Below are 17,212 nucleotides of genomic sequence, written 5' to 3' on the forward strand. Positions count from 1 at the left end.
TTTTAGTCTCTGTTTTGTTTTTTCTCCTTTCTTGCTAACCATGTGCTTATACACAATTTTTTTAAGAAACTGTTGCCGATAGCTGGCATGAGACTATTGAAATGATAGCAAATCCAAAAAACATCTTTTCACCAAAATGAAAAATCATTATGTGTGCAATTCTGAGCAACAAGCAATTGCAACAATAGGTTTGATGAAAAAGTTAGCTCAACTTCTTAGTTACCACTTCTTAAAAAGCTAGTTCAACTTCTCAGTTACCATCTTCAATTCATAATGGAAAGAAGTATTATCACAGAAAAATCATCAGCTCCTCATATTTGGGCCTTTTTTACCCTAATGCGGTGCTTGACCTATTTGTATTTGCTATTTCATGCAGTTTTCCTAGTTTGACCTTTGATTCACAATTACAGTTGACCTGTGCTGCCCAAAACAGTGGTATTTACCATTCTTGTAGGGACTGACACCCATACCCCACCGGCACGGTTGTGCCGACAACATGTGAGAATAGGATTTTCGCGTGCATCCTTGTCCTTCCGAGTGTGAATTTGATTCCTTCTGTTGATCATGGGGAAACTGTAGGGGAGATTAAATGGCCTATAAAATGCTCCAAAACCTGCCTTAAAGCAACAACAAGGGCAATCGATGAGAGATATCAACAATAATGATTGCGAGGGCAGTGAGTTCGAATAGGTAAGCTTTTGTATATGCAATTTGGAGAGGGGAGAATCAGGGAGATGGTCGGCCGTCTAGCAATTGCCGATGGTGATTCAGGAGAATTCAAAGATTTTTATTATTATTATTTTTGATAATTTTTATTCTTTTGGTATTTAAGGTATTTTTGATATTTTAGATATTTTAGATATTTTTGATAATTTTTATCTTTTGTATTTTTGGCTTTTAATCCGTTTAGGGATTTTAGGATTGTGAGTTTGTTAGAAAATTTTTCTTTTTTTTTAGAATTTCTTTCCTTTACAAGATAGGAATTATAGTCTATATATTCGGATTTCTTTCCTTTCTTTGTGTCTTAGGGTTGGAGTCTATATAAATATCTGTTTCGATTTTTGGAAGAATATGGAGGACGACGATTTTCTCTTGTCTTCTCCTCAAACCTCTGTTCTCGTCAGCCTGCAGGATAATCACTATCCTGCCCGAACTTGGTATCATAGTCGACAAGTTCCGATTGAGAAAGTCGAGCGTTAGATCCAATGGAAGGTCATCATGGCCGTGATTGGGGTCGTGCCAAGTAGGTTCCGGCTGAGGAAGCCTCGCACCATGGTCATAACACCCAGGATGAGATTGAGGATTTACATAGGCAAGTTGTAAATTTAACCCAACGTGTGAAGATTGATGATTTACTGAGGTAAGTCACAGATTTAACCCAGCGTGTAACAATGCGAAATCTTGAAGATCATGAGGTAAGTGGTCGAGAGGATCGACATGGAAACATTGGAATTCGAGTTAATCTACTTGAATTTTTTGGTATGTCACATGTAAAATTTTGTTGATTGGATCGAGAAAGTGGAGCGGATCTTCGACTATAAATAAGTTCCCAATCAAATGAAGGTGAAGCTAATTGCCAGACTCAAGGGTCGAGCATCGATGTGGTGAAAGCACTTGTAGTGCTTACGAGACCGACAAAGCAAAACCAAGATCAAGGATTGGGAGAAGATGAAGAAGAAGACTTTCTTCGCTTTGGTTACACTCAAACTTCGTTCCAGGAACAATTAGGTTTCACCATGGAAGATGATAGTTTTGACTCCCTAAATGACCTAGATTAATTTGAAGATGATTTAGGGGAGGTATTTGACATAAAAGAAATTGAAGAGGAATCTCAATCTCAAATTAGAGACGAGCCAAGTTGATTAGTGAGCCGATATATGATGATTATGGAGCAGATGCTTGATGATGATCCTTTATTTGTTCCGGATTCATGTTCTATCTAGCAAGATAGTGAGACATCAGACATGACAATCCCCTGGCTTAGTGAGCAGATTTGTTTCAAGGATACTCAATATCAGACTACCATGATGCCTGGTTTTAGTTTAGCTCAATGGATGAGCATGCAACAGAATTCAGCAATGCAGACTGAAGGCCTTCAACCTGTAATACAGAAAATTGGTTCAGGTGAGCAGACCCAAATTTTGCAGTAGAATAAGGGTGTTCTTGGATTGCCTCAACAAACCCAAGTTGATAAACTGTCAAAAGTTATCCTCAATCAAACTGTTCTTGACACCATACCTCATCAGCAACTGCAAGATTCACACGAGAAGCAAGAGGAAAAAAAATTGATCAACTATGTTCCTTGAGCCAAAGCTTGGAAAGTCTTACTCAACCTCAATCTCATGCCTAACCTCTTCTGCAGCAGCAAAGATCGGTGATTCAAAACCATACCACAATCCATCAAAACCAACCACAAGATCTTGACCAGATAATTCTTCTCCAGCCATGTCGAGCAACAGCAGCAGCTAAAACAACAACGAAATAGGATCCTTATTGATTATCCCAACCAACAAAATAAACAGTTCCATGTGTCTGATCTTCACCAGCAGCATTCATTATTGCAAAAAACAGCAGTTTAGGCTCCTGAATTACATCCATCACAAGGGCAAAACAAAATACTTCAAGTGCCACAGCAATTCCTAAATTCTCATGATGTAATAATTGTTGGCGCAGGGAGCACCAAAATCGAACCTATGTTTTGATGCTGTCAAAAGTTCAAAGTTAAGTCCTGTTGTGATTTAATGTGTTGACTAAGTGTGCAGATCTAAAAGACTTGACAAGTCTAGAGGACCAGACACTAGGCTAATGCCCTGTTAAGTCGGAGAGGACTAGATATCTAGCAGTAAGTCCAAGGACCAGACGACTAGCTAAAATCTAGATGGGTATCTGGTAGGAAGTCGTGGTGGGTTAAAAGATCAAACGTCAAGAAGATAAGTCTGCAAATGGTAAGTGGAGGTAAGAAACTGGAGAAAAGTTACAGTGAGGATGAGTCCAGTGGGACTGTAGATGTTTGTCTAACTTAGATCCAATCTGGAAATCTAAGTTGAGACCTAGACTAGATTCTGGTCTTAGTTATACTGAATCTAATTCACAAATATATAACTATTCATGCATTTGTGTAGACTCTATTCTGCAGATAGTCTTGCTATTGGACTAACATGTTTTGCACGAGTTTGAAGTGAAAAGTCAAAATGGAATGGACAGGACTCTAGGCGCCTCAGTTGGCTGGAGGCGCCACGTGTCACGGAGGATCCCCATCTGTGAGGATAGACGTCAGCGCATCAGAGGCGCCCGAGAAAATTGGAGGTGCCTGGAAGAGGATAAACGCCGACTTCATCAGATCGACATGCATGGATGCAGCCCATATGATTAAAATTTTGGTGACAACTCAAGACAATGAATTACAATTCGATTCTTCGATCAATACCATTGCTCCCTCACTCTACGTCTGCTTTGCTGTGACCTTACTGCACTGAACTCACACTCGAGCGAACTTCTGAAGCAAGAACAACACCGACATCGAACTCCAATTCTCGACTGCGATTATTGTCGGTAAAACGATATTATTAATTGTTATTATACTTGCATAAGAAAGTGCAGTGTGTTATGCTTTCTTCATCCTTGTATCCGACCTCTCTGCCCAAAGGTTCTTCGGGAGAGAATTTTAGTGGATTGCCCAATCGAAATGGTCCAAAGGATTGTGGGCCTTGGAGTAGTAGCTGTTGGAGCTACAAACCAAGTAAAAATAAACGAGTACTTTTTTCCACTGCTTTCGATTAAATGTTTTTCTTCCAATACGTACTTCACTTTTCGAAAGAGTTTTCAAAATGTGATCTACCCCTCCTCCTCTCACGTTCTATATGATCCTATAAGTCGTATCAGAGTCTGACTCGCTCATTTTTTGTGCAACCACAAACTTGAGCAAAATTTGGTTCTTTTTCAAAAATTGTCTTCTAAATTCTCTTTCTTTTAATTGCTTCTTTTATACCGCACTATTTATCCCAACACCAAGTCTTGGAAACTTCTCTTGAGTTTTTTTACAAGAACTAAATGACCCAAAGCGAGGGATACAACATTGCTCGTAACCTACTTTTTAACGGGGACAACTTTCCATACTAGAAGAGAAGAATGGAGGTCTATGTGAAGACTGACATCGAACAATGGCTCAACATTCGATGAGGGTACATATCTTCGACAGATGAATCCGGTATTGCGCTCCTCGACCCAGAAAAATGGAACCCAAAAATGAAGAAGAAAGTCCAAACTGACTTTAAGGCATTAAACACCCTCTAATGTGGGCTGACCATAGGAGAACTCAACCGAGTCGAACCCTTCGACAATTCAAAGAAGCTTTGGGACAAATTGATTAAGCTACACGAAGGCACAAACAACTCCAAGATAACTAAATGGGACCTCTTGAATAATTTGCTTAACATCAAAATGTAGGACGGAGAAACTACAAGCCAACTGCATGTTAGGATCAAGGACATCCTCAACGGACTCCACCTGATCGACCATCAGCTAAAAAACAGAGATGTAATAAGGTATGCCTTAAACTCATTTTCTCGAAATGCACTTTGGGCATCTATAGTAGATGCCTATAAAGTTTCTAGAAATCTTTCAGTGTTAAAATTAGACGAGCTTTTCTGTGAATTAGAACTACACGAATAAACTATTCAAAACAAGTTGAGAAGGGTATAACTTTTCTTGTCGGTTCAATCAAGGAGACGAAATCGAAAAATCGTACTAAACCTGAATCCGAGGACAAGTCCGAATCAGACGAGGAGGAACTAGTGAACATGGTAAGAAAAATATTCACTAGAAGAAAGAAGAACTTCACCAAAAATGATCTAAAGAAGATGATCGAATCCACACCAAGCAAAACCAAGGCAAATATCACCTACTACAGATGCAACAAGAAAGGTCACTTCAAGCATGAGTGCCTAAACCTAAAAGAGAACAAATCCAAGACGACAAGGAGAAAGAAGGCCTTGAAAGCAACCTGGGATGAGTCATCTTTGAAAGAGTCGGACATAGAAGAATCAAAGCAAACGAACTACATGGCAGTGGTGAGGGAGCAAGTAGTTGAACCCGAGTTTGAGTTCGAGGTAGAATCAAGTCAAGAAGATGAATCCGAGTTCGACAATGAGTTAAGCCATGGATCTGTATCCATTTTCGAAGGTCCAAACGCGGTAAACTCTAATCTAGAAATAAAATTCTATAGAATTATAACATGTTTAAATAGAAAATTAATTAAATTCGAAGAACAAATTAAACTACTCGTAAAGGAAAATCAAGACCTTAAGGAACAAGTTAACTTGGATCTCTCAACTAACAATATTCAACATGAAAATTGCAAAATTTGAGGAAGAGAATTCCATATTGAAAAGTGAAGTTGAGAGATTCAAGGGGGCATTGGAAAAATTCAATTTGGGAACCAAGTACCTTGATATAATACTTGGATCTCAAAGAGTTGTGTACAATATGTTCGAACTCGGATACAAAACAAATTTGAAAAATAGATCTTACTTGTCTCTTGTAAATCAAAACAAGAAACAACTTAAAACTTGGGTTCCAAAAGCATACCCAACCAATCAAGTAGGATACAATCAATACTAGGTACCTAAAAGTGAAATCTATTACTTAAACGCCGCCACCACAACAACAATAACCAAGCCTTATCCCACTAGGTGGGGTCGGCTATATGGATCCTTTTACGCCATCGAACTCTATCACTTAAACAAAAATAATAAAATCTATGATTCAGAGGAGGTGATAACTTGATTATTACCTTAACAACTTAACTTGCATGCTTAATGTTACGATTCCGCAAGTGCACGGATTCGTCGTCAGTAATATATAAGATTGTCGAACCAGGGACTATTGATTAGGCACTAGAGATGTCACAAAGTAAGTTATCTAGATGGTCGAAAGTTGACTTTGACGCTTACGAACTAACGAGTGTGATTAAAGAGAGGGAAAGAAGGTTGAGACGAAGAGAGAGGAGAGAGAGAGAATTGATCTTGGAGGGAATGACTTTGGGAGATGGATTCTAGGATTTCAGTTTCATTATAATGCTAGGAGATATTACATAGATTGCTTAGTTTCTACCCTCTATGTTCATACTCTTGCAGGAAGTTAAATTGGTCAATACCCCTAAGTATCGAATAGAGACGATTCCTGTGAAATCCTGTAATGGTTAACCCCTGTCACGAGGGCGCCTCGGTAGATCACAAGAATACATGTCTAGTAAATAACAATAAGGATAAAGGTAGAGATTTGGTACGGTTTCCTACTTATGGAGGAATTGCCTCTCCTTTCAAGAGAATGTCCTAGACGTCCGTGAACGGGTTACCCTTATCACTAGGGCCCCTCGGGTATACGATCTAGAGCACTCTTTCTACAAGAGCAGCGATTCCTAAGGGATTGTTTCTCCTTTTAAGGGAACGTCCTAGACGTTCGGAAAGGGTTACCCCTGTCACTAGGGCACCTTGGTCAATACGCTCTAGGGCATCCCCTTTGCGTGATTAACGATCCTCCACATCAATCAACAAAGCGTGCATGAACAAGGCATTAACAAGTCATTGAATAGAAATATGGCGAATCTACATAATTCTACATCTCCATCACATTACAAATACTTCCTAATCCCAGAAGAGGATTTCTACTCCATTGTGAGGGAAGAACAATCCCAAAACATAAAGTAAAGCATACTTACAACCCTTGATGTGAGAAGAAGGGGAAGAAGAGATGCTTGCCGAGGTTTCCGATGTCTTGGGGATGCCTCCTTGCTCTGGAGATAGACGGAACGTTAAGGGATGATGGTGGATGGAGCTCTAGGGTTTCCCCCGAAGAGGAGAACCCTTTCCTAAGAAGAGGGGTGAAGTCCCGAACTAAAGATGCCCCATGAATAGGGTTCTTGATCCTTTTATAAGCTAGGGCACGAGGGCCGCACGACCCGTGCCATGGCCGTGCGAGATCCGCATAGCCAACTGCCTTCTCCCTTCGGGTTGAGTGGCACAGGTGTGCGAGATCTGCACGGTCGTGCCTTCTTTTGTCTCTGGCTGTGCTGCATGGCCGTGCCAATTGGCACGACCGTGTGGATTTGGGGCTCGACTCCTGGGACACAGCCGTGCAGGATTGCACGACCGTGCATTGCTTGGCTACGGTCGTGGGGGGCACGACCGTGCAGGTTTGCACGGCCATGCAAAGATCCACCTCTGTTTGGCCGCACGACCATGCAAGAGTTGCACGACCGTGCCATGTTCTTCCTCTGTTTGGCCAATGGCCGTGCAAGGTTGCATGACCGTGTTCTCTGCCTCGTTCCGGTGCGTCGACAATCGCTGTTTTTGCTCCGAAAGTTATCCCTGTCAACACAAAACCAAACAAAGAGCATATCTCCGAACAAAAGAGTATTTATGCTGAATATATGCTAAGAGAGGTGAACATGCATAGAACATACGTGAATAAAGTAAGTGAATGTGCGTCAAAACATGTATAAATGATCATAAGATCTACGCACATCACTTATCTGTTTGACACTTAGGATTAGAAAGGTTAAAAACAAAAACAATAAGTTAGTTCTAACTTGATTAATAGTATTGGAAAAGGTTGGGATGATAGTATGTTAGGGAAGCTCTGTTGAAAGTATATCTAGGACGAATCATATGTGTTTAACCTAGTGCAATCGACTTAGTGGAACTAGTTGAAGCTACCCAATTAGTTAGATCAAAACCTAGTATTAAGTTCTTTGGGTTGGTTATTTTAGGGAAACTTTGTCTTAGGCACGTGATTACTTTAATGATGTCCATTATAACTCATCACAGCTTGAAAGCTTATTCTATAAACTCTTTCTTGATAAACTCAAAACTAAGTTTGAATCTAACATGAGATCAATCAACTTTTTTCATTTCAAATCAATTAATTAATCTTAATTCAATTCAATCAATCATCTTAATACAATTAATAATTAATATTAAATTTAAAAATAATTAATGTTTAACTTAACCTAATTAATCTGAATCCATCTTATTTCAATTAATTCAAATTAATCAATTCTAATTAATCAACTTAATTCAAAATTAATAATCAATTAACTTAAGCTTAATTTAATTAAGAATAAATTAATGACTAATCAATTAATTTAATCCGAAATTAATTTTAAATTTAATTAATAATAATCCAAAATTAATCTGAAATTTTAACTCAACTAAAATTAATACAAAATTCAAATCAATGAATAATTAATTAATTAATTAACTCAACTTTAATTTAAACTAAAATTAATAAGCAATTTTAAACAATCCAAAATTAATTAAAAATCAAGCTAATTCTACCTTAGACAAATCATGCACATAAGATTATCATGTTTATCTAGAATGAGTGAGATGTTAGGAAAAATAAATGAAAAAGATTTTTAAATTCATAAATCTAATTTCGTAAATTAATTTCCAAAATTTTGATAATTGATTTAGTGCAATTATCTATATACCTTTCAAAAATCAGTACACTTTTTTAAAGTGATTGTTGACCAACAACTAGTGTCTAATTCTTTAAGTCAATCAGGAACTCCTAGACCCAGACACATAGGTATATTTTCATTATGGTTAACAAGGATTTTCTAAGAAAGTGTCAGGTTTAGGGGGAGATTATATTGAAGGACACATTTTTGAAAAACGTTCAAAATAAAATATATTTGAAAATTTTATTTTCAAAGAGTTTGAAAAATTTTATCTTTGATTTTTTTTTGAAAAAAATAGTCTCAACATAATGTCTTTGCTTCTCAAAACTCTTTAGAAAGCATTTTCAAAATTATGTTTAGGAAATAGAGGCGTCCCAGACGGGATAAGTTGCGATGATAGACGTCAGTGCATCGGAGGTGCCTGGGAAACTGGAGGTGTCTAGAAGAGGATAAATGCTGACTTCATTGGATCGGTTCAGCGTGCATGGAGGCGTCCCAGATGATTGGAGGCGTCTCCCATGCCTTGTAAAAGAAATCTTCAGCCACAACTCAAGACAACGAATTACAATTCTATTCTTCGATCAATACTGTTGCTCCCTCAATCTGCCTCTGTTGTATTGCGACCTTACTTCGCCGAACTCACTCTCGAGCGAACTTTTGCAGCAAGAACAACACCGACATCGAGCTTCAATTCTCAACTACGATTATTGTTGGTAAAACGATATTATTAATTGTTATTATACTTGCATAAGAAAGTATATTGTGTTACACTTTCTTCATCCTTGTATCCGACCTCTCTGCCTAAAGGTTCTTCGGGAGAGAATTTCAGTGGATTGCTCAATCGAAACGGTCCAAGGGATTGTAGGCCTCAGAGTAGTAGTCGTTGGGGCTACGAAAGAAGTAAAAACAAATGGATACTTTCTTTCTGCTACTTTAGATTAATTGTTTTTCTTCCATTACGTACTCGGCTTTTTGAAAGATTTTTTAAAACGTGATTCCCCCCTCTCACGTTCTATACTATCCTACAATAATGCCTAAGCAATCGTTGATGAATAGATCGTTGATAAGTGTATGAACTACTAGATCATCTCTCCATTCTCACTTTAATTGATGCGTGCGAAATTGATTTTCAGCTTCTCAAGTTTCGAAATAAAGTTGCATATGGATAAACAAGAATCCCTAAAGTTCAAAAACTGTTAGTGGATTTTACTGATTTACTGTCAGATGATCTTCCTTTTGGGCTACACCTAACATTGTTCTAAACTTGAGGATAAATTCTTTGAACCCGGGTGACTGATCCAGATCCAGAGATTTTTATTATTATTATTATTATTATTATTATTTTTGGTAATTTTCATTCTTTTGGTATTTAATGTATTTTAAATATTTTTGACAATCTTTATCTTTTGTATTTTTGGCTTTTAATTTGGTTAGAGATTTTAGGATTGTGAGTTTGTTATGAAATTTTTCCCTTTCTTTTAGAATTTTTTTTTCTTTACAAGATAGGGATTGTAGTCTATATATTCGGATTTCTTTCCTTTCTTCGTGTCTTAGGGTTGGAGTCTATATAAACATCTGTTTAGTTATTTGAGGAAGGATCCTCGGTTATTAAATAAAGTTTTCTTTTTTTGAAAGAATACGGAGGATGGTGATTTTCTGTTCTTGCTTTCTCCTCAAAACCCCCTTCTCATCAGGCCGCAGGATAATCGCTATCCTGCCTAACGTCAGATGGTCGTTGAGAAAATCGTTTCGGTGACCAACAACACCCCATCATCTCTGTCCACATGCATATTCACGTGGACATTCTGACGGATGGTTTGGTAGCGCTGGAGATGGTTTCAGAGGAGGCCTTTCACTGTCACATATCCCTTGCTGACCTGATTAAGAGGTTTTGTGGTAGTATGTTTGATGTGGTCATTTTGTTGTGAGGTTGGTACCCATGAGAGTAGAGATATGTATGTGAGTTCTTACCAAAGATATCCTCATACTTTATCAAAGATGAATGTCCATCTTTGGACACATGTTTAATTGTACCTTTAATGATATATAATTTACCATTCATAAAAAAAAAAAATATCCGGATGATTAGGGATTGCAGGGTAGGGTGTTAATATAATCTTTTTAATTAAAACTATTATATTAAAATCAAGTATAAAATTATCTATTATAGTGTATATAGGAGTTATATATATATTAATTAAATCAATGTTATATACATCCAATTATATACTTTTTTTTATCCCGAAGTGGTTATATTAATTAATTTGATATATATTTAAAATTTTGAAATAATTCTAAAAATTAGTAAATAATTTTAAAATTTTAATCTTTTTTTTTAAATATTGGATTTTAATTTTTTAAAAATAAATTTGGTTATAAAACTGTAATATAAATTATATATATAAATATATAAACTGTAATGTTTAATATATATATAAAGGCAGCCCGATGCACAAAAGCTCCTGTATGACAGGTTCCAGGGAAGGATCCATTGTATGCAACCTTACCATGCTTTTTGCAAGAGGCTGATCCCGTAATCTTTTGGTCACAAAGTAATAATTTTATCGTTCCGCCAAGGCTCCCCTTCTTCAAGTGATTAAGATTATTTTATTATATACCATAATAATAAAAATATAAATTTTGATTTTGTACTTTATTATATCTATTGCAAAATTTGATAGATACCAAACATCTTAAGAGAAAATATAAAAATATGAACTCAGCAATATACACCTGAAATAAAATCAATAGTGAGCAATTATAATGATCAAATATTAGTAAAACTATTTTTTAATAAATGTACACTAATATTTAAAAATTAAAATGTATTAAATCCGATCGGCATGATACAATACACTACCGAAACCGTATCGTTTTGATCCTGACTGAAACTTTGGCACGACGCGAAATTTTAACCATGCTTTGATTAGGGATCTAAGAGAACCAAGAGAGCTGATTTTTTGACATTTTTGTATCGAAGCTTGTTTAAGAAAATTGAATACCTTGTAAAATTCTTATCATTTGTTCCAGTGTAACAAACTTAATAGCTATCAGAAATTACAAGAAGTTGAATATCACAATCAAATTTCTTAAAACTTGTGTTTTCTTTTTGGAGAGGAGGAGAGTTTTCCATGCATTTCATAAGAACGAAATTACATGAAAAAATCTGAAAAAAAATTTACATGGAAAATTCAAGTTTGTTTGGAATATAATATATTATAATCATAGAAATTAGAACCTACTGTATACTAATAAAATCTTTCATCAAAGAAGCTACACCTTTTAAGCTTCTAGTATACCTTCACTGGTTACTTTCTAGAAAATATTGTTTCCTTGAGGATTCATGTAGCTTAGTATTTTTTTTCTCTCGTCCAATACAACTCAAATAGTTTTCCTTCTTTTTTAAGTTCATCTGAATCTTTTTTGGGTTCAGAAACAACCAATAGATTGTTAGAAGAGTGGAAGGTGGAAAAGGTAGAGAGGGGTCAAAGGAAATATTAGACATAATAGAAGCAGTTTGATTAATTTAAATTTTACTAGTGAGAGAAATACATTTGATAATATTGATGATGACTATGTGAAGCTTGTGTGCTTGCCTTTCTATAGACTTAATTAGATGCATGGAGACAATTCATCAACATTTTTTTTAAATATCATGATTGCATTCTAGGAAGGGGAGCTTTGACGCAATAGTAAAGTTGATGTTGTGTGACCTAGAGGTCACGACTTCAAGTTTCGAAAACAATCTCTTGCAAAGAGGGAAGGTACAACAGACCCTTCCCTCGGACCCTGTATTGACAGGAGTTTCATGCACCGAGCTTCCCTTTATCATGATTACATTCTAGACTTCATTTTACCCATATAGAACTATGTTCCTGCATCTTTGTTTGCTGTCTGTTTTATGTAAAATGTACACTATTGGAAGATGTTGTTTTACAACTTCTAGAGTTTATAAGCTGTCACTACATGAGAAAGGAAGTTGTCTTAAGTTTTGATGGGTTTATTTAGATAGGATTAGGGTTTATTTAGAAGGGGAGCCTTGGCGCAACGGTCAAGTTTTTGCTTTGTGACCAAAAGGTCATGTGTTCAAAGTTTGGAAACAGCCTTTTGTAAAAAGCAAGGTAAGGCTACGTACAATGGATCTTTTCTCGGGACCCCATATGGCGGGAGCTTCGTATACCGGGCTGCCCTTATTTAGATAGGATTAGGGCATGGCCATTCCACAGGATGTTCACACTTGCAGGAACTTAGATACCTTATTCCTAAACTGTAAATTTCTTTTGACTTCTTAAAACTCTCATTCCTATTCTTCTTTGTCTCAGGTTTTGTATCTACAAAAAAAGGAGAAAGAAGCTGAGGATCTTATACGGGAATCAATTAGGATTCTAGAGGTTAGTTTTTCTAGTACTTTAGTTGTTTTTTCCCTGTTTTCATTGCACATTTGATTTCACAACAATTTTAACACATTCCAGGAAGCTGGCATGGGGGAGTCTACAATATGCATAAGGAGGATGAACTATCTTGCCCAGGTACTCTAGTTGCTTTTTGTGGAATTGGATGAAGAGAAAAAGAACTTAAATCTTTTTCATTATTTTATAATTTACAAGAAGTCCAACTTAAATAGGAGGATGCAAGAGACATTAGAAAGAAAGATTACAAACAAAAGGGAAATAAAAATCTCTCTTAATTACAGATTTAATTCCTTTCCATCTGTGTCAATCTCTATTAATCACAGATTTAATTTCTTTCCTTCTATGTCAATCTCTCTTAATTATCAAATCAAATCAGATCGGAATATTCTTTAATGTTGTCAAATCAAATCAGAATATTCCTTAATAATGTCAACACTCCCTCTCAAGTTGGTGCAAAGATATCTATCATGCCCAACTTGTTGACTTGAAATTCAAATGCTTGTTTCAACAAGCCCTTAGTCAACACATCTGCCACTTGCTGTGAAGTTGGCACAAATGGCATGCAAATTATCCCTTCAACGAGTTTCTCCTTTATAAAGTGTTGGTCAATCTCAACATGCTTTGTTCTGTCATGTTGAACTGGATTTTGAGCAATGCTGATCGCTGCCTTTTTATCACAGTACAACTTCATAGGGAGATTAATTTCCTTAGTAAGATCTTCTAGGACCTTCTTAATCCAAAGAACCTCACAAATACCTTGAGCCATAGATCTAAATTCTGCCTCGGCATTGCTTCTTGCAACTACACTTTGTTTCTTGCTTCTCCAAGAAACTAAGTTACCCCAAAGAAATGTACAGTACCCTAAAGTTGACCTCCTATCAGTGATTGATCCTGATCAATCAGCATCAGTATACACCTCAATCCCTCTCTTATCAATTTTCCTAAAGAAGAGTCCTTTCCCTGGAGTCCCTTTCAAATATCGAAGAATTCGATATGCAGCTTCAAGGTGCTCTTTAAATGGAGAATGCATAAATTGACTTACCATACTCACAGCAAAAGCAATATCAGGGCGTATGTGTGACAAGTAAATCAACCTTCCAACCAATCTTTGGTACCTTCCTACATCTGCAGGAGCATGGTTTAAAATTTCGAGCCGTGCCAGAGTTTCGGTCCCAGACCGGAACGATATAGTTTCGGTATCGTATCGCGTCGTGCCGATACAGTTTCGGTAGTTTTTAATTTTAAATATAAATGTAAGACAAAACAAATAAATATATTTTTCTTTTAAGAAAATTGATATATAAACAACTCAAATTAAAATTGATACATCATAATAAAATACCTTACTAATACCAAAAGGAATGATGTGAATCAGATTGAAGCATTGGTTCTTGCAACATTCTGGTTAAATCAACTCCATAGTTTTCCAATGCCCAGATTAAATAATCATCCCATGACATGCAATATTGATATTGATTTCTCCACATGTCCATCAGCATGTCTCGATTGACCACTGAAAGTTAAATTTGAACTGACACCACTGGAATTGGAACTGGTACATGTACAGGCACAGGATAAGGATAAGCATACGTCCCTGAGCTCTGATATGATGGATCACCATATGATGCATCAGAACTATAATAAGAAGGTTGAGAGTACGATAAACTTCGATCAGAATCAATCTCAGCTAAACTCTCCCGCATATCATGATAATCATGAGCTTTCTTTTGTTTGTCACCCTTAGATCGACGTTGATACTGAGATTTAATAATTCTACCTCTATGATCTTTATCTTGGGTTGCATGTGTGTAATCTTTCTCACATGTCCAAGGCTCCGGTGCCGGAGTAGGAGGAACATAGGTGCTACAGCCACCAGATGCATCACCACTGTCATCGCTTCCATTAGTACTTGCACTGCTATTGACATCACTATCATCATTTCGAACTTCTCGTCAGACTATAGTGTCAGAAGGTGATGATGTTTTATCACTATCATCATGCTCTTGCTCATCAATTGCATCGAGTGGATTTTCACTAATTCTCAATGGGCCACTTTCTTTAAAAGCTGGAGTTTTGACTTTTCTTTTCTCGAGTAAAAATTGCAGGAGTTTTACCTTTGTCTTTATCTGCGGACTTTGGTTGACTTTGAGGTTGAGATGATTGAGAACGTCTCGGTCGTAATCCGGAAAATCGAAATTCTTGGTCAAAAGTCTCATCATTATATTCTTCGCTGACATCTCCTCTAGCTTGTATTTTTTCAATCTCTTGAGTAAGAAATTGAGATGGTCGTGGTGGATCTCCAGTTTCATCAAGTAAGGGATTCTCAGCCTCCACGGCACTCCACCAATCCATCATTGGATCATCCTCAGTTTGGACAAATCCAATATCAAATGGGTCTACATCACTAGATTCTTGTTTTTCCAGTTCTTGTTCTTCTGTAATCGCTTTTTGTTGAAGACGCATATTATAATGAACGTAGACCATCTTCTCCAAGCGACGATAAGAAAGACGATTGCGTACTTTTGTATGAATGAGGGAAGAAAGTTGACCAATTTCTTTCGCAACCACTTGAAGACGTCTGTGAGAGAATGTAGAGAATTTGTACTGCAATCTTTTTTAAATTTGGGGCTGATCCTCCATATTGTAACCACCACTCAGCTGTAAGATAAATAAGAATAAAATTAAAATAGTATTTATATTTATTGACAACAATTAGTAATAATTTTTTCTATATTTACCTGCATCCATTTTATATCTGCATGACACTGCAAAAGAATCGCTAAAAGAACCATATGCTTCTCGAAATAATCGACTTTCATTAATAGCCTCAGCAGCTAATTCTCTATTTTTTTGGAGTCTTGATATTACATTTCTGAGGGCTACTAATAGATCTTCATTTGTGGCAAGATTATAATGATATTGATATGCCGGATTGAGATAATAATCTAAAATAATTAAGCATATATTTGACTAATTTAAGTTAATTTACTTAAGATAATATTAAGGAATTAATTAGAAAATTAAAAATTAATAAAAGGGATATAAACTTCGATACTGAAAAATAGCTAAAATTAAGTTAATTTTTTAAAACTCCAACTCATAAAGGAAATTGGTCATCTATTTAAGTTATAATCTACTTTATATAATTCTGTTTATAAATATTCTATATAAGTTTTATATTAAATAATTAAATGATTTAAATACTATAATTTATATTACAGAAAAATTAAATTTATTTAAAAGATTCAAATTTATTTTAATTTTTAATCATTTATAAATTTTTTAAACTATTTATAGATTTTATATAAGTTTTATATTAAATAATTAAATTATTTAAATACTATAATTTATATTACAGAAAAATTAAATTTATTTAAAAGATTCAAATTTATTTTAATTTTTAATCATTTATAAAAATTTTAAACTATTTATAGATTTTTAAATTATTTTAAAATTTTAAACTATTTTATTTATAAAATTAATTTAATATTTAATTTTTTTAATAAATTATAAATTCAAAGTTTTTAATTAAAATATTTTTATTTTTTATAGTTTTAATAATAAATAATAATAATAATATGAATTTATATGTCATAATTATATTAGTTAATTATAATTTATATAATAATTAATTAGAAATTATACATATTTTAAATTATTTATTACATATGTATATAATTTTAATTTGATTTTTAATCAATTACAAATATGAATTTAAAATCTAAATACTTTTATTATTAATAAAAATAAATTTATATCTTATAATTATATTAGTTAATTGACAATTTATTTAATTAATATTAATTTATATATATATAATTATCGTTTATATCATAATTAATTAGAAAATAGAAATTAGAAATTATATATATATATATATATATATATATATTAAATAATACATTATATAATTATATATGTAATTTTTTATAGAAATTTAATATAACACTGTTATAATAATTATAACAATTATAAGTTATAAACGAAACCCTATTCCTTTAAAATACTATTATAACATTGTTATAATAATTATAACATATAAATAAATCTTTTATTTTAATATAACGGATTTAATTAAAACCGTTATATTAAAAATTTTATTAAACGAAACCCTATTCCTCCGCGAAGTCGCGATCATCGCGATTCCGCTGGCATCCTCTGCTCTGCTCGCGATTCAGAGCTTCTCTACTTTTAAATTGACAATTTACTTTGTTACCTGCCGAAGAAATGTGATCGTCGCCTCACTGCCTCGCCGCCTCACTGCCTCGCCTCCTCGCCGCTCGCTGCCTCGCCGCCTCGACCCAATCTCCGTCGCTGATGCTTCCAGGTAAGTTTTCGT

General features: G+C 35.1%; 1 protein-coding gene across 3 annotated transcripts in view; it reads left to right on the forward strand.

Moving 5' to 3' along the window:
* LOC122047508 (kinesin light chain 3-like) overlaps window positions 1-17,212 on the forward strand; it is a 62,342-nt gene that overhangs the window by 15,206 nt on the left and 29,924 nt on the right. For all 3 annotated transcript variants that reach the window (XR_006130549.1, XM_042608855.1, XM_042608856.1), the window contains 2 exons: window positions 12,784-12,852; window positions 12,934-12,990. Coding sequence is in view for 2 of the 3 variants with exons in the window: in XM_042608855.1 (XP_042464789.1) it covers window positions 12,784-12,852; window positions 12,934-12,990 (126 nt within the window). In the remaining variant the exon portion in view is untranslated. The remainder of the gene's footprint in view (window positions 1-12,783; window positions 12,853-12,933; window positions 12,991-17,212) is intronic.

The sequence above is a fragment of the Zingiber officinale genome, chromosome 2B (genome assembly GCF_018446385.1).
Source record: "Zingiber officinale cultivar Zhangliang chromosome 2B, Zo_v1.1, whole genome shotgun sequence".
In the NCBI taxonomy this organism is placed as follows: Eukaryota; Viridiplantae; Streptophyta; class Magnoliopsida; order Zingiberales; family Zingiberaceae; genus Zingiber; species Zingiber officinale.